This window comes from Dromaius novaehollandiae, chromosome 5 (genome assembly GCF_036370855.1).
Source record: "Dromaius novaehollandiae isolate bDroNov1 chromosome 5, bDroNov1.hap1, whole genome shotgun sequence".
Lineage (NCBI taxonomy): Eukaryota > Metazoa > Chordata > Aves > Casuariiformes > Dromaiidae > Dromaius > Dromaius novaehollandiae.
Genome location: NC_088102.1, coordinates 23,725,850 through 23,744,785, shown reverse-complemented (window position 1 = coordinate 23,744,785; position 18,936 = coordinate 23,725,850). Strand labels below are relative to the sequence as shown.

The window sequence follows — 18,936 nt, the reverse complement described above, 5'->3', positions numbered from 1 at the left end:
CAGGGGAAGGCTTACAAGTTCATCAAATATAAAACTGCTAGAAACTAACAATTTCTATCCTGAGTCAGTGCCTCAGCAAAGTTTGCAGAATAGATGCTTTCAGAATACAAAAGCATCCAAGACAAATTATATGGGAAAGTGGCTGTTATATCACTATGGGTTCTCATGTCTTTTCAAAACGCATTTGTAAGACTCCAATTGCTTGTATTTTCATAAATCTAGTTCTTGGAATTCACAACAAGATTCAGATGCTCACTCAGAACTATATTTAACACTAACTTTTCAGAAACTTACTACTTGTCAGTTCAAGTGTTATGCTTGAAATCATGTCTAAATGAAGAATTGAGTACTCAAAATAATGATAATTTGCTTTATATTACTTTGATTTTCTTCCAAATTTTGAAAACAATTACTAGCTTACTATATCAGAGTACCATAGAATTTAAAGATTTTTTCCTCATGAAATACAAATGAGTTTGATATTACTTTTCCTTAAGATGGCCTTGATTCTGCAGTGACCAATGAGTATTGCTAAAAAAAAAATGAATAAAATGTCAGCTTATATAGACAACCTCTGGAAGTTAACACTTATTTGACCTTTATAAAGAGATATCCTTACCTCAACAGCAGTATGACAGGATCGCATCACCCCAGTGCCAGTAGCATGCATTTGAGCCAGATTATAAAAAGCCAGGATGTGACCACCCTGGGAGGCCAAATTAAAGTATTTCAAAGCTTGTTTATAGTCTCTCTTGACTCCAATACCATCTAAAAGAAAGAATAAGTCAATGCTATTCATTCTCCTAAAAAGGAGAGCTGCATGAAATACTGCATGCACTTATTCTTTAAAGATTATTAATGAAAAGTAACTATGCAAGTATTAGGAAAAAAGAAAACAAAAATGAACGCAATACAGTAAAAGACTTTACATGCAGTCTAAGCAGACTTATGTCTACTCTTCTAATGCCATCTAGTGAACAGTTAGTGAAAGGGCAGATGTTTAGAGTCCTGACAAACAATCATTTTGATGCCACTTACTGTAATACATGGAACCTAGCTGAAGTTGTCCATCAACCCATCCCTGTTCTGCAGCCTTCTGGAAATACTTCAAGGCTAGCTCATAGTTCTGTTGGAATATTAGGTCCAGCCATTAGAGCCTTGCAACATACCACAATTTAAGTAAAGAAAGAACATGTGCACATGTGTGTGGACAGACCTGCTGTATTATAGAAGAATTACAGCAAGATATTCTACTGTAAAAATATACCAGGTCTTCGTTCAGAAACAGAAAATGAAACAGCTACAGATTTAGGACATGCTAACATCATTGTGGCCTATCTGAAAGCTGGCATCCACATAGAGCATTGCTATGGCTTGTCATGCTTAGCCAAATGAATGCCCTGCTCCATTTTAAGAACAACACAGCTATAACTTATTTCCTCAACTTCCAGTTAATTCAATTTTGAATAACTATTTGCATAGCTAAATACAAAGCATTTGATAAAGAAACAGGACAAATGAACTAAAGTTTCCAAGTGTTCCTCTGATTTTCTTGCTTGTATCAAGAGACAAAATTGGAGCAGTTCAGATTTTTATCTTACTTCACAAGAAAATTAAAGCTAAGTTTAAACCTATTGCTGAGAATTCACTTCGCTCTACTTTAATAGCTTCAACAGCATTTTCGAAATTGTTAGAAGGAACTCAGCATACATGCTTCATACTTTTAAATGTAGCAGAAGTCTTCTCAAATAAGTCTTCTACAGTATTTCCCTCCAAAGAGGGCATTTGTTGACAACAAGTTATATGATCACCTATGATTAGAAAGATGACTGTCAAAAGCTTACCACTGGAACCCCTCTTCCATATAGGTAAGCCATTCCTAATCCACTCTGTCCAACTGGATTACCCTGAAAACACAGAGGAACATTTCTGGGAAGAAAGGTAAAACCTATAGCTATCTGTTTCCAATTTAATACCCCTTTAACATCACTAAAACAATTAAGATAGAATTGCTTTGTATCATTGCTCCTATTAAGTAATAGTTATTTAGGCAGATTTTTATAGGAAAGAAGCATACATTAGCAGTTATGACTACCATGCATTTTCAAAATGTTGCATAGGATGCAAAATCTGGAAAGGCAGAGGCATTAATACTTATTTTGTCTTCAGTTTTTCCAAATTTGATATGATCTGGATGTTATAGAGGCTCCCAAAACAATTAAGGCAGCTCTGAGAATCTGTCTTAAACTTAGGGCAGATGAGGCTGGCCTGCAGGCTGCATTGCCGACCAGTGCTTCTGCAGCAGTAAATATTATGGTATCCCTTCAATACCAAGGCAGGCAATGGTGCACACCAGAAACTTTTGCTGAACATATGAAGTCAGCAAATGGAGAGATCCTTACTCAAGGCAAAGAGGTGTAGAACAGCAATCTAATTGCGAAATGCAAAAAGCATGAAGACAGTACCTTCAAAACTTCATTTACTGTTTCACATGCTCACCATCTTTCCTGGAGGACTACTTACACTTTAACTCTACAAATGCTACCATATGGGAAAGGTGGAAGTAAGAGGGATAACACCCAAAGAACAAATACTCCAGATAAGAGGTATGATAAAAACATTTTCTACTCCCCAACTACAAAGCAGAATCAAATTAACACAGTATCAGTGCATCTTACATCACCATGGCAAGGCAATTTAAAAGTAATGAAAATTAACAAAATTGCAGAGGAAATTTAAGTGGACAGTACTTCAAGCTTATGCCAGCATTCATGAGCAAGACTTCTTATGCTATGCAGTTTCATGTAGCACTATGACCACAGCTAGAGGCAATTTCAGACATCCTAAGCGAACAGGATTTAATTATGGGCTAACCTGGCCTAGCAGTTAGGCACAGGTGCATGTGCAAAGCCCACAAAAAGGAACTTGTAGCAAACCTGAGCTAATCAACTATTTTAGTGCATACACTAAGTATTTCTAGTTTATGAATAATCATACCATATCAGCAGCTTTCTTGAAATACTGAAGAGCTGTTTCATTGCTCTGAGGTACAACATCACTTCCTTCTGAGTACATCTGAAAAAGGCAGTCATTATTAACAACTGAATAAGTCAATTTAGGGTAGAGGTCAGAAAGCACTAACTTCACATATCAGGAAATCTATTATACTATTAGCCCTAGCCTTATTCTGGTATAGAATAATCATTATAGAATTTGTCCAAAAGCAGGGAACATGTCTCTATGCTGTAAACCTCAGTATCTGAGGGTTTACCTTTGCAATGGAGAATGATCTGCCCATAAAATTAAAAAGGTTGGGTGACAATATCCTCCATGTTTGTTCAGCTTGTACCCGTGTGCAGTAAAGAACGCAACCAGAGACAGTCCTATGATATCAGTGGAAGTCAGACTACATTAGCAGTTAAAATACTTCTTGAAAACAAAGCAAAAATTGAATATTGGACCCTGTTCCTAACATCATTCAGCATTTATTAGACATAAAATATGCAAGCAGTACAGAAAGCAGGAACCCGCAATTTCTTATGGCAAAGCCCATTGCCTTGACCAGCACACTATGCTCTTCTCTCATGCTCTAAGCACATGAATTGTACTTCCCCTAGTGCAGTGACAGCATCAAAGAGCTAAGAGCTTCTCCTTACTGCAGCCTAATCTTAGACAGTACTCAAATTTAAAAAGGATTTGATTCCCCATAAGGTGAAGATAGCCTACAATCCAGCTCTCAGGTAAGCAGCCTAAACACATTTAAGTAGTAAAACACTAACACCACAAATAGCAGTTTGCCAGTAACAGATTTATGCCCTGTTTTTATCTAAGACAAGAAAACTGATATAATGGTCCATCTTGCAGACAGATTCAGGTTTTGAAGCAGAGTAGATGCAGAACTATTGGCAACTCTGACTCAGATGCCTCATCTCTCTAGACAGGGTAAGAATTTGGGTTTCCTGTTTCTTCCTGCACTTACCATTTCCCACTAGCCAAAACTCTGAGAAACCTAGTTTTTCCCCATACATTGCATGGAAATGTGTGGTGCTCAAATCTGAATTTTGAACTCTACCACAGAAACAGGGCATTAAGGTATTTAACCATTTCATTTGTTTAAATCTAGTGCAGGCATTGTTTCAAAACAAATCTTCCCAAGTGAGAGGAGCAAGTAGAAGTATGATCAACTGATACTCAGATCTTGCAAGACAATATAAAACACTAGCAAAACCAAGTACTTCTCTTCCACCATTCAAGTTCAAGATCTGTTGAGATCAGAAAGTAGGAAATTATCTATTATATTCCACTGAAATACAGCCAATTTTCTTACTTTTGAGAGTGCTCTTATATTACCTTTCCTAGAAAGGCCATGGCATGAGAGTTTCCAGCATTAGCTGCTTGATTGAAGTACTCAAATGCTCGCTGTAAGGAGGAAAACAAGTATTTTAGCAACCTTGACATATGATTTGAATACCTTTTCTTGCAAATAGAACAGAGATGAGTAGTTTGCTAAACTACCATGTTCTGCTGGGATTAGGCAAGTTATCAATCCCAACCAATTTAAGGTATGTAACACAGGGTTCCTCACATATAACCTTAATAGTGAGCAGTAAACTCTCTTTACAGTATTCCAAAAGGCAGAGAAAAAATATAGCTGGTAATCTGCACAAGCTGTAGGGGTGAAACTTACAGAGTTTGGAGAAACAACAAGGAAGTACAGAAAAATAGACATCTGGAAGTTTCTGTTAGATTTTACATGGAGCTTAGACACAGTCAGTCTGACAACTTAGTATCTCTGAACCCTTATACAGTAGTCACTTAAGATATTTTAAGGTGATGGCCATTAAATCATTCCTGGTTGTTAGCTGAGTCTGAAATAATCCTCAGGACCACACATACTCAGCTCCTTCCTCCCCCCCCCCCAAACACAGACTTTAAAAAAAGCTAGAGCAATTAATCTTTTCTTAACAGTAGCTAGGTTGGCTGACATCAGCAGAAATTTTATTTTCTATGACCACTTAATATCCATAGTACTAAAAGTCACTGTTTTGCCTATGGAAGCACAATATTCTTGCAAATCACATGACCTGAATATCGTTTTTAATGCATGCACAGTGCATCAGGTAGATCTTACTACACATGCAAAAGCAAAGCCAGTTTCACATACTACTTGATGAAAATTTGTTTTTTTCTTTTGACTCAACCATTTCTAACCAGGACAACTGGTCTTAAACTAATTGCATAAGAAAATCTGTTCCATGTACTAATCAGAAAAGTACAGAGATATTTAAGTTTCGTTCAAGGAAACTGTTGAAGTCATACCAAATACACTGCAGTCCTTCTTAAACATAACTCCACTTCATTGTAGTATTAGCTATTATATGGTCCTTCAAATGCCTCTCTCCCCACCCCCTGCAAGTGGAACATGAGTCAGAGATATACAGAAACAGTACCTGGTGATTTTGCTCTACTCCTCGTCCTCCATGTAAATGCAACTGTCCAAGGCCAACCTAAAGATTAAGTAGAAAGTCACTTTTCCCTGGGGAGTTTATTTTTCTAGAAATACAAATACCAGGGAGCAAGTTACATCCACAAGGACAGACCATGTCAGAGTCAAAGATGCCACAAAGTTTGAAGGCACATATTTGCTTCAATAATTACACAGTCCTATTTTTCATATTAGTCTAAAACTAAGTAAAATTCATCCCAGATAAACTAGTGACTGTCCTAGGTATAACAATGATTGTCCAATTGTATCCTGCCTACCCAATTCTTAAATCACATCTGACCAAGTTGAATTGTGACAATTTGTCTATGGCCCATATTAGTTTCCTCCTCTCTTTCCAGGCTGTGTTCAAGAGGTCCCACTTGCAGCATGCAGAAGCCAGGTAAAACACCAGCAATGAGAAACTGAGGTCTCCCGGCAGGGTCAGTTTTTGATCAAGGCTTCCACCACAACATCCAAAGCTATCCTTAAACTAGTCTGGCTTGTTTCTAATGAATGCCAAGATGCTCTTTCCCAAAATATGGAAGTTGTAACTTTTTGCACTTCTTTGCCACAAGAAAAGCCTCCATTTTCTCTCCAAGTTCTACTTAAAACCCACTGAAATACAAGTCCCTTCTTGTAAAAAAAGAAGCAGGAAATATTTGACTAGATCTGGCAGTCAGTTTGATTTAGGAAGAAGAGAAAACTAAAGCTCTATGGTCTTTAGATATTTCATAAAGCTGTTCCTATAATTCCTGAAGACTTCCCCACTCCATTAGGTCAACCTGATTTTACCTGTGCTTGTACATCTCCTTTCTCTGCCAAAAACTGGTAATATTGGATCAAGTCTTCTTCCAGCATTCCACTTGCCATTCCTGGATTTTCTATTTCATCTGCTAAGCGAATTCGCTGAACCACTGTGCCACCAGTCAAAGAAATGTCACTAGCAACTGCAGAACAGATGAGGGAAAGTTTCAGGCAGCTTTGTTCAGTACAAATATTACACCACAACTTAGTAAACAGATCTCTACAGAGCTCCCAACTGTTGCTCACAGAGAGAATGAATTACTCTGGCAATCTTTAAGAATTAAAGGCATTAAAGGAATTAAAAAAGAAAAGAATTAAAGGCATTAAAAATTAACATATGATTCAGCACCAGACAGCTAAATTGTTTAATAGCAGAGGTTTATGTATTTCTACATCATTCAAGAACACAAGTCCAGTAAAAAAAAGTTTTACCATGATTAGCTACAAGTCGGTAGTGAGTAAGAGCAGATTCACAACTTTGAAGGACTCCTATCCCAGCCCAGTATCGGTAACCCTAGAAAGAAAGTATAAAGATATGGGGCTGCCTGGTGTTCTAACATATTACCTGCCACGTTACAAACTGTTTTTCACATTAACATGATTTGAGCAAGATTTGACAAGACAGACAAGACAAAGGCCTCAAGGACATTCTATCTGCCTTAAAAGCAACTAGTTAATACCATTAAACATTAACAAAAGCCTATATACCTCATGTTACTCAGGCAAAAGCAAACAGACTGATACTTACAGGTGAAAACCTAAAGGCCCTTCTACTTATACATGTTACACTTTAATTGTCTTAAATCTCAATGTCAAATAAAACAGGATCTTCAATAAAGATTTCTGGTTTTCAGTTTTTATCAGCCTCTTAACAACTAAAGGTCTGATGCTTCTGCTTTAAGTCAAAAGAAATACAAATTTAGTCCATTTAAATCCATGTTTATACACAGCTAAGTGAGGAGACTTTTCCTTAAGTTAACAGTGAACAGGGAAGATACTATCACCCACCCATCATGTGCATATTGATCTAACATTGAGTGTATTCATATGAATAAAACCATTGAAATGCAAATCTTAGGTTAAAAATTTAAGAGGAGAAAGGAGTTATGTGTAAGACTGAAATTCACTATGAAATGTTACTTACCAAGATCATATGTGCTATCAGATTTCCTCCTAAAGCTCCAAAAGTGTAATAGACCAGGGCCTTAAAACAAAACCATTGGTTATTTAACATTTGCCCACATGATAAGATATGAGAGCACACACAGAAGACTTGTAAGTTACCTTAGCTTGACTAGAATTGACTCCCAGACCAGATGCATAAAGAAATCCAAGAGCCTAGAAATAAAAGTCAGTCAGCACATGCTTTGAAAAACTCAGGATTTTGCCTGGAATACATACATATAAAAAAGTCATACAACAGCTAAAAGCTCTAATTCCATGTCAGTAACTTCTGTATCTATGCCCTTCCCTGCCCTTTTTAGAATATAAAGTATCTAAATAGACCGAACATGAGGACACACCAACTACTTTACTGTTTAACTGCAGATCCACAGTTTAAAGACACCTCAAGTGAAGATTAGCAACATCTGTCAGGTCATGTATCTTATTTACCTCATATGCCAGTGTAAGGACATAGGAACCATGACCTTCTCTACAGCAGTTTTACTGTTTGATTTACTAACAGAGCCTATGAATTTACACTTTTGCATGGCCTGTTCTGTCATCGGTTAGTTGCATTTATGACTACAAGTAGCTAGAATGCCAAGAGCTGTTCGGTTGAGGTTTTTTCAGAAGTTATTTTTATTCTTAATATTTACATAAATACTGCTGTCTATTACCACCTGTTACAGCTGTGTGGCTCAAAAGAAACTAGAACAGAAGATATAGTATATATAAAAACATCTAAAATGCACAGCATCCTAAGACTGTCCTAGGCAATTTTGAAAGTGCAAAAGCAGACCTCATGCAAACAGCAATGAATTTTAGACCAATAAAACTGAAAGTCTTTTTTGGGCTATAACACCTCTTTGGAAAGCACATGTTCCTGCCTTCTAATGAAAATCACCCCTCCAACATTAAGCGGAGAACAGCATGAGACAAAGAATTAAAGGAGGCTGGGCAATTCCTAGAAAAGCTGACACTTTCAAAATAATAAATAATAATATATAATAACAGAGCTAAACAATAAATATATGCATATTGAGGTATCACCCACATTTTTTAAAATTACATATGAACAATTCTATAACCTGCAAAGACACATGGACAAAAGGAGTTCCATTCCACTGAAGAGATGCCAGGATTCCCTAGGGGTTTGTCTCCTCCTGGGTTATAAACTTCAATATATCTCTATCTTAGATACAATTATAGATGAAAAGCCATAGTTTCTGAAATCCCATACAAACCACAGAAGATGTAGTGCAGAGATTCAGAGAGGATTTGTTGGCTGGAGTCACCTGTATTTATCTGGTTTTGATTTATACATCCAATCTAGTTAGTCATACAACAGACAAGAAATTAGGTGACAAAACCACTATAACACTGGTAGTTTAATATTTCTAAGACTCAAAAAAAACCACCTGTTTCTATTTAAGTGTAATTTATCTTGTGTTTCCACATGTATTACTTAGTAAGTACACAAACCTAGACAGTTCCTCTAACAAGTTTTTGCTATTTGTTCCTGCACCCTCAATAAAGCTAGCACAACATCTGGTGGACCATCTGTGAACAAAATCAAGGAAATGATGCAATTAAGAAATGTAAAGGCAATGAGTAATCAGGTGTAGGAATGCACAAGCAAGCATTAGTAACTAAAAACATTTTCTGAACTGGAGCCTGAACCAAATGTTTTACACATTAAGTTTCCAAACCAGATTAATAAGCAGCCTGACCACTGCCATATTTAACCAGGGAGCAGATACAGACAAAAAAGAAAGGCAAGTTCTTGCACTTACTGTTCTTACCCTGTTCTATAGGCAATAATCTATAAAATTGACCTGCCTGAAGACAAGCTTCTGCAGAACTTAAGGACATACATACCATTTGCCCTTTAGGAGAGCCTTCTTCTGTTAGTTTTTCAAATAGTTCCTTCGATGACTGGATGCTTTGCTTCAGGTAATCTCCAAACAACAAAGCATAAGACACTTTCTCCATTGCCTTGGTATGATTCATGTCAGCTGCTTTCAGAAGATACTGATATGCTCTTAAAGGAAAAAAGTTTGCGAGTCACCTTTAACCAAAGAAGCAGATCCCATTCATAAACTAAAGATACCAGGAAGGTGTTCTGCCCCTGTGTTTTAGCAGCTACCTTCTATGTATCTACCACATATCTACAGTCATTTGTTTCAGATGCAAAATATCTATGCTATTCAATAGCTCATAGGATTCACCTAATAGACAAAATAGTTTCATGCTCACTCGATTACATGCAAAAGCAATATGCTTTTTCTTCTCTGTAAGATTTAGTAAAAGTTTACAAAGTCACATTATCCCATTTTCATAGCAATAATTTTAAGTCCTTCACTATGTATCTAGCAGAACTACTCCTCTAATGATTTCACAGAACACAACAGATAAGCCTGAAAATGACTACTGAATTTCTGACTTAGTATAAAACCATTCAGATGAAAACACTGAATACTGGGTCCAAGACAACTGTGTATACAATTAATTTTGTGATGAAACAGTCATCTTAACTATGAGAAAGCTCCCTGAAAACACTGCTTTGTTTCAGTCATAGAACTTGCAGAAGTTCTCCAAACTAGTTTTACTGTTGTAAGCAATTTCAAGAATTGTGACCTTATACATCATAACACAGTATGGTTAAGTATGCTTTAAGCTTGGTTTCTCATGGACCTTTGACAACATACTAAGATTTTTCTTTACTACTGTTGCTTTCTATTCTCAGACTTGTTTTCTCTTCCTTATCCCGCTCTTTAGAACAGGCTGAAGCAAATCTGCTTCCTCACGTGATTTTGTCTTCTAAGAAAGCATAAAGTGTTCAAGAGAACTTTGACCTAAGACTTTTTAAAAACTCCTAGACCATCATATACAAAAAAAAAGCTAGCCTAGGTTCTAACTGTGGCTCCCTTCGCCTTTGCCAAGGTGTGATGGATAATGTCCAGCTGTAGTTCAGTTTCCCTGATACATAAGGTAGGAAAATGCTTCCTTATGTGCACTGAGAAATTTAACATAGGTATAGTAACATAGTTAACAGTGTTAACTACTAAATTACAGTAGTAAGCTAACAACTATTTAATCAATAATTTGAGATATTATAGAGTAGAAAGTAAACAGACCAGAATGAACACTCACTTCATCCTTTCTGTTCTTTTTGGTTTCTTCTTCCAAGCATTATCCTTCTACCTCATACAATACTAATTACTACAGTTGTAATGACAACAATTGGGACAATTTGGAGCAAGTTTAATACTATTTTCATAGTGACCAAGAATATCAGAAAACGGGAACAAAAACAAAGCAGGATAAGAAATGCTAACCCTTCCCACTTAATCTTTGAAGCAGAATGAGAACAGGAATGTGAGAAACATTTGTAAAAGGACTTAAGAAAAACAGTGATATTATCAATTACCTTGTATCACATTTAGTTTTTTCCTGGGCAGCTGCTACATACATATCACAGCTAGATAACTGCACCAGTTTGCATTAAGTTGATATTTGGAGCCACACTACATACTGTTGGAACTCTTGAAATCAATCTTATACAAAGCTTTTGTTGATTCAGAGGAGAGCAAGAATAAATTTTTTTTCTTAATGCCCCCAAATTACTATTTTCAGCACTGTCTTTGCATAACTTGGTGCTAAGCCCCAGAAACAATGAAAAACTGCAAAAAAAGATCTCATTTAAGTTGGCTTTTAGATAAGCCAAAGTAACAAACCATGTCACCATTCTCTTGTGGGAATGGAAGCAATAGACTTACTCTTTCTTCTGAGCCTTTTTACTGCTCTCGTTAAGAATTTTCATTCCAGTCTGATAAACATCCTCAGCTTCTTGCATCTGTCTTCTCTTATTGGACTGCTCTTCAGCTGAAAAAAGAAAGTACTTTAAGAGCTCCAATTACACAGCTTCAGGCTATTCTCTCAAAATTCCTATTGGGCAAATATAAGTGCAAAATACAGCCAGAAAAACATTCTTAAACATCAATAAACAACACAGGTGACAGCAAAAAGTTGTCTGAAACAGCTGTTGAATATCTTTGTAGATAATTTCTTCTCATTTGATCTTTCTCATGTGAGAGTTGGCTGTCTGTCCTTCTGTTGCTCCAAAGCAAACTGTGGAAGGAAGAAATAACTCCTCCTTCAGCAAGATGTTTCCTGGAAAAGGGTTGCACTTGTGCAACAAGTATAGTGGGAAACACTGTCAAATTCCTATATTCCTACAGACTCAAAGGAGGAGTTTAATAGATGCCTCCATTCCAAGATTTCCCAAATAGTGACATCTGTATTATATTCTAATCCTTTCCATTATTTCCATCATGAGATCTTTGCTTTCATATTTTTGTGTGTGCCATAGCATAAAGTGGTCCTTGATACATGACGAAGCCTTCTAGACCCTGAAATTAAGAGCATTAAGAGGACTGAAAACACTAACTGAAGTAAACATTCCTTAGACATGTACAAAGCTATTCAATTACTTACTTTCACAGAAGCCCCACTTTTGATCCTTCTTGTAATCATAGGTTGTTGCACACCAAAGCCTGCCATCTTCCCTTCCATCTGCAGTACACTCTGCATATTCCTTCTCCAGAAACAAAAAGGGGAAGTGGCAAGGTTCACCATCTGCAGTGCCTCCAATAGCTGCCAAAACTGAAAATATATACCCAAGAATAAGAGTGCTTTCCTTTAATTGACAAATTAAATCCATCCGCTACATACAAGAAAGCACCGGTATGCTGGTCTTTCGACTTCTAAGACCTGCATTTCAACTGTTTTTCAGTAAAACTTCTAATTTATGAAACTGAAAAAGCATTATTAAATTGCTACTTCGAAAAATAAATATCATTCTTATTTTTAAGTAGGAAATGAAACAGGTGTGAGGCTTCTTATATTCCTTAATTCTAAGCAAAGGAAATACTTTTGGTTATATTGGAAAAGGCAGATCTCAGTTACATTTTTACTGACTATGAAGATAAAACTGCCCTTTCCTTTCACTTTCTCTTCTCTACACTCCCTTTCACATGCAAACAATTACTCACCAAGTACATTTTAGTTCATAAAGGAAAACTGACTGAAATCACTACAAGTCAAATTATTTTCAATATAAATGTATGCAGCAATATAAAGTTATTTCACTTAGGCAACATTTTCAGGTTGCATTGAAAATTAAATCAAGCAACTAGATTTGTTTCTCCTGCATCAGAACTTGAATATTGCTGATACTGCAATGATTTTTTTTAACTATACCTTTTTTGAAAGGTAATAGGATTATCTTTTTTTTGAAAATGAAATTATTTCCATTAGCTTTTGTAAAGGCTAATGCACTTTGTGTAAAGCACTAACTATGCTAAATCCAGCAGTTGGTTTCAGCTTCATTTGAAGACATTTGTGAAGCCATTGCATGGCTTGATTGATGATGTTTCTTCAAGTTAAGTTCCTACTTGTTGTGGTTAAAAAGCTAGGTTTTTTTCCCTAGAGACTATACTTGCAAGGCCTATAGGCCATACTAATTGTGAAATTGTGGGACAGCTGTGAGTTTTTTGTTTCTTCAAGGCTAAGAAGTTATGTCAGTTCAGTCTTTATGATGCATAAGGAAATACCTTCAGGACTAAAGCTTGCTCAAAAATTGAGCTGCATAATTTGATTCCTTGGCAGATATTCCCTTCCTCCCTCCAGTTAAGCCCTTAATACAAGGAAAAAGTAATTTTTCAGAAACTGCATTTGAAAATAACATTACTAGATGCAATTAGCCTGGAACAGTTTTAGACAACTATTAAACATGGGACAATGCACAAAGTCATACTAAGGGTACATGCAACTACAGTTAAGATGACAGTTAAGACCTCTTATTACTGTCATTTGAACATACATGAATAGGATATTGATACTACTGAGAACTTGGAATTTTACCTGTATTGTCTAGCTCCTTGTCTCTTGTAGTGGAAGAATTTAGACAATGGTCTGCATGAGTTAGCTGTACACTGAAGTTATAAAATTATTCCTCCCAAGTCCTCCCCATTGCCTTTTTTTAATTCTAAATTCAGTCAATGCTTTTTCCCCCTCCAAACTACAAATACTAACCCCTAAGCAACAAACAAGCACTGTTACAGGATAAATCGCTGACTGCAGTTATTTTTTGTCCCTTCAGAAATAAATACATCAACCTAGGTCATAAAATTAACTCAAACAATGAACTACTTTTGTCACAAATTGTGTGCATAAGTAGGGATTTACCTGTCCTGCTATACCTATATCAAGTATATGGTATTCTATCATGTTGTCCATGTATATCCACATCTCATTTAATAGTTTAAGTTGGAAGATACGCAACTGCAGATTTATAAGAATTACACTGCTGAAAGATTTCCCCCAAATGGGAGAACAAATGCAGCAGGAATTACCAGCTCTGTGCAAACTAGTGGGCAGTTTTCAGCAAAAGCTGTAGCAATCAAGTTCCATGCTGACATAGAAAATCCATAAAATAAGAGTAAGATAAGTCACTAAAAAAATACCACTTTCTTTACACACAAAAATCCTCACTGACTGGAAGAGAGCTGACTTCATGGCAGGACAAAAGACTTCTTGAGAAATTAAAAAGCCATAATTGTACTAATTCTAAATTACTAAAGAGAAAAATCTCTTCTGCTCAATAACCTGCAAAATACAGGTGGAAAATTCAATATCTCTTTCATGCAATCTTACCACGATACACAAGCCAAACAGCATTTAGAAAAAAAAGTTTTAGTCTCCCTTAATGCAACCCTGTCCCCAGTAGCTCATTCAAGAGATGTAATATTTCCATCTGAGGTAGATTCCTGCCCTGCTGAGTTACAGAGCTTGCAGTAAGGCTGCTCTTTAGCAGTCCTTCCCTGTCCGTTCCCAACCCCCCCCCCCCCCCCCAAACGCAGGCACCTTTCCCCCCTCAAAATCACATTCTGGAAAAAACAGCAATCTTTCTATCCAAATTATTTACTTTATAACAGATTCCAAAAACTGCACAAGATGTTTGAACTCATTTGGTTTTGGAAAGTCAGTTGCACTATTTTTGACAGATAGTTAAAAATCTTAGTTGGACGTAGTACTGGGGAAAAGACATTTGCTCACACCCTTCTGAGGTAAGATAAAAAGTTTGCTTCTGATGTTGACTGAACCGATTAAATAAGCACGGTGTTTACCTCACTTTTTTTTCCAGGGGGTGGGGATGAGCTCCTTTACAGATTTTACATAGTATTTTCCTGTACATTACCACACTTATCTACAGCAATATTTAAATCTGTTAGCAACTTTTTAAACGAACTGTATACTAGCTCTGCATTAATAGAGGAATGTTAGAAAATAGTGAAAGTCAGTGTATAATTACGAGCCTACTCCTGCTTTCTTTTGACATTCCAGCCTGGAGTTAGGAAGATAGATAACTGGTAATCCTAATGAAAAATAAAATTACATGCTGAAGTTGAAGGTTTACTTTGTATGGAAAAGTAAAAAGAAATAACTCTGGTGCATAGGCTAGGGTACTCAACTGTGACTACTATTTATCATTCACTAACTGCAAGTCAAAAATAATACTCAAATTAACTTCATATTTTTAATAGCAATAGGGAAAGTTTTAATAGGCTTTCCTGAGGAATTTATGCACAAAGACATAAGGTTTTACTTATATTTGAAAGCTTCAAAGTTTACATGCAATTTAGGTATTGCCCTAAGGCTCCTAAATGCACTGCTAGCAAGCTTCTCTTTGCATCTGTTTGTTCCTCTGTCAACTGACTCTCTGGGCATACAGCCAGCAGGCTGAAACATCGATGCAATTTCTCCTTCTACAATTACTATATACACACACAGGATAGTCTGTGTGCTTGAGTCCCCCTTGGAAAAAAAATGCTTTTTCCATTTGATAGTTAAAACTTTCCAAGATAATGGAAGCAGCAAGAGTTATGTAAAACCCTTTATAAGGCATCTAAAGTAACCACCAAGATTTCAATTACAGTATATTTGAAAATTCTTTATAACATTGTTTTCTGATGAAAAGCAAGGAAGCAATTACCATTCCATTCTGGAACAGTTAGACACTAGTTATTTAGTATGTGCCAACTATTTGTGTTCATCTACATGCCAAAGTTACTCAGATGCATCTTTCTTGCTGCTTGCTGAAAAGCCAGCAGTTACCTGTACTCTGTACTTCTGCTTCTTCCAAATCCTTATTTAACAGGTTTGACATTTCTAGAGTGTTCAACTCTTCCAGTAAATTCTCTTTTTCCTCCTCTTGACTGTGAAAGTTTTCTTCATCCTCAGATTGAGAGTCTGATTTCCCTGACTCAAGGAAAATCTGACCTGCTACCACCCGAGTTCCTGTGGAATGGTCCTTTACCTGGTCCTCTGCAGATAAAGTCTAAAAGAAAGCAGGCATATGATAATTTAGAATATTAGGAACTGAACAGCAGCAGTTGGCAAAAAGGATTTTTTTTTTTTTTTAAAGATATGCTCAATGAACATACTAAGTTTAAGCAGCAGTATCAAAAGTATATTGCTGAGGTACCTCTGTCAGTTCTCATTGACTTTTCCTTTTAGTTCCTTGAAGGAGAATGTTTTTCAAAGAGTCAACACAACAATAATTCTTCTGTTGCACAGAATACTAATGTAGCAGTGAGAGCTACAGGTTAAACAGTCTAAAAAGGGATAAACAGTCCTGGATTTCACACCCTTGCTCTCCACATGAAAACCAGAATGACTGGGAATTTATGCCCTCACCTTTGATTCCAGTGACTCGTCTTGATTTCCCTCTTCATCTATAAGAGATGTTAGAAGTCATTAAAAAGGTTTCCCATAAGTAATTTTCTCAAAAATAAGTTGAGCTTTAATTTTGTACTATTCCAAAATATTCTACTGTTCTAAGTTTATAACACACTTCAAAAGAGCCTGTTACAGTTGTCAAGAAGAATCAAAGGTTTCACAGCTGATCTTCCTCAAATTATGTTGATACAACTGTGTCCAACACTGGAAAAAGTACACAGAATATTTTAACAAGAAACAGTTCTCTAGTTTACCAAATAGTCTGAATAGTTCCAGTTTAACTGACTGCTAGAAAGGCAGGCATCAAGTGAAGATGACCTGTGGAAGCTAAAGTTTTTAGTCACCAAATCAGCTTTAACAGCTTCCACAGTGATCAGAAAGTCACATCAGCACCACCCAACTCAGTCATACTTAAACTTTGTTCTTTGTAGAAGAGTGCCAATTCATTTTGTCTGACCAGCGCATTCAAACCTTTGCATAGATATTTCTCTTCAGAACTGTGACGAATTAGACTAGGAGACAAATTTCTCTAAGCTAATGATCAAGAGCTCCGACATCTTCCTCATCTGAATGGGCTATGACATCTTTGGTTAGAGTCTAGATGTGAAACGAGAAACTGTAAAGAAGGGCTATCAGGTAAAGGCTCATTATAAAGCAAAAAGTGATGGTGAAAAGGGGAGGGAAAGCCATCAAAAAAATTATGACAGTTTCTCAGCTGTTGTGCAGAGCTGCTTCTCTTTCTGATTTTCTCAGTTTCCATACCTTTAATAGGAATGTCACCTACTTTAAATAACTAGGTTTGCACTGCCATCTCAAAAGCCTCTAAAACTACTGCAGCTGAAATGTGACCATTCCTACCCACCAGGGATCTGATAGCACCTCATTTACGTAAATTAAAAATGACATTAGAAAGGAGATGCTATATTCCTCTTTCTCCCCACTGAAGAACTCACATCTAAATAAAAGGTCAAAAATCTAAATGAGTAGCTAAGCACAAAAGTCGCCACCAACTCCTACTACATTTAAAACTCTCTCCTCCTCTCCACCCCTCCCCCAAAGACTTTGGGGTATGTAATGTCCTATAGCAGTTAACAGACTAAAGACCTGTTACTTACACAAAAGAAATCTAAACCATTATACAAAAGAAATCTAAACCGATAGACACTGGTGCCTTACACATGAGATATAATATTGTGTGCTATGATTAGCTATTAAAAGACTACCTGCACAAATACTGCATGTCAAAAAGTTTATGCAACTCTGTTGACTTTCTGAAAGCATTTTGCAGCAAACTAAACTCGTAGATTTTTCACCTTCACGCAAGTCAAGCACCTTACCAGAGACAAGTCATCTCTGAACTGACAAACCACAAACATGGCATTTCATTGACTTCATGTTTTGAAGATTCTAATGTTACTGTAAGGAAACAACTGCAGGTACTTTCAGTGTGCGGGCTAATATTGGAATCCAGATCCCAGAAAGACTCTTGATCAAGAAGTCATCTCCTTTCCATTATTTGAAGTCTAACCTTTGCTTACAACAGGTAAGTGATGAGGATTGCCTTTAAGCTGGAACAGCATAATAAAAGTCAAGAAAAATGCTAAGTCAGGTAAGTGAAGCTGAATAACTTATGTAAAAGCAGTTTGGCAGTATAACTGAAACAAAGAGATAACCATCTACTGATCAGGATGCAAAGCTGAACAAGTTTGGCTCCCAGGAGACATGGGATCAGAAAGGATCTGGAACAGTCACTGGGTGAGCAGCTGTATCCTACAGTATCAACAAAGGGTGAAGAACCCTTCAGAGTAGGTAGTGGCCAGTAGGACAGAGCAATCCAGATGAAATAGACTCTGAAAATAGCAATGAAGACAGCATATGAACAAAACACTAATTTGGAGAAATACCAAAAGGCTAAAAAAAGGTTAAAAAAGGCTAGCTAGGCTAGCTGCACTTCTACAGAGACACAGCGCTTTTCAGCTTGAGGAATCTAACAAGAATGACTGCAATAAATCACATAAGAAGTTCTACCACTGAAACTTCAGCACTTCAGATCACCATATAATAGTTGGTTTTAAATACATTAAAAAGTACACACACATTTAGGATACTTGCTGGCCATTCCTATCTTGAAACTACAGAGCAAGATGGACAGAGTGAAATTAACAGTTCAATATCCATTTGCCCAAAGTTATATTCTAATAAATAATCTTGATCTAAAACCAAATGCCATCCCTGCAGCTTCAACCTCTAGAGCTTATCAAGAGATTCAGACATGCTTCAGTGTGAGAAAACTGAGCCAGGGTTAAATTACCTAGTAGCTTGTACATGGCTATTAATATATACAAAGCACTTATATAGTACCTGTTACTGTAGTAACAAGCATCTTGTTATTTTTAACAGCTATACTAGCTTGTTTTTTTTCCCCCCCTCCAAGTCTAGTCAAAATCAGCTCACATGCCTGACATGGTAAAGCCTTTACTGGAAAGCCAGAATGGTCTAGTGCTAACTAATTTCAATTTGTTGATGGCTGACTTCACAATAGAAGACCACACAAAGCCAAATATAAAAGGTGTATATTATCTGTGCACATACATCAAAGAACAATTTTATTGTAACTTCATATCCACAGCAAAGTGATTATGGAATTAAGAAGCAAGAAGCACCTGAGCAACACTGGCAAA

The 18,936-nt window shown here is 36.6% G+C and overlaps 1 protein-coding gene across 3 annotated transcripts in view; it reads right to left on the bottom strand.

Moving 5' to 3' along the window:
* The window catches only part of SEL1L (SEL1L adaptor subunit of SYVN1 ubiquitin ligase), a 36,674-nt gene that overhangs the window by 13,586 nt on the left and 4,152 nt on the right, over positions 1–18,936 (bottom strand). For 2 of the 3 annotated variants that reach the window (XM_026111268.2, XM_026111262.2), the window contains exons 2-16: positions 16,214–16,251; positions 15,632–15,854; positions 11,951–12,118; positions 11,233–11,338; positions 9,332–9,494; positions 7,574–7,627; positions 7,434–7,493; positions 6,722–6,803; positions 6,278–6,432; positions 5,451–5,507; positions 4,351–4,419; positions 2,998–3,075; positions 1,845–1,907; positions 1,039–1,126; positions 620–768 (exon numbers count right to left, since the gene is read on the bottom strand). In XM_026111268.2, coding sequence (XP_025967053.1) covers positions 620–768; positions 1,039–1,126; positions 1,845–1,907; positions 2,998–3,075; positions 4,351–4,419; positions 5,451–5,507; positions 6,278–6,432; positions 6,722–6,803; positions 7,434–7,493; positions 7,574–7,627; positions 9,332–9,494; positions 11,233–11,338; positions 11,951–12,118; positions 15,632–15,854; positions 16,214–16,251 — 1,553 coding nt within the window. The remainder of the gene's footprint in view (positions 1–619; positions 769–1,038; positions 1,127–1,844; positions 1,908–2,997; positions 3,076–4,350; positions 4,420–5,450; positions 5,508–6,277; positions 6,433–6,721; positions 6,804–7,433; positions 7,494–7,573; positions 7,628–9,331; positions 9,495–11,232; positions 11,339–11,950; positions 12,119–15,631; positions 15,855–16,213; positions 16,252–18,936) is intronic. The other variant, XM_026111277.2, reaches the window with a different exon arrangement.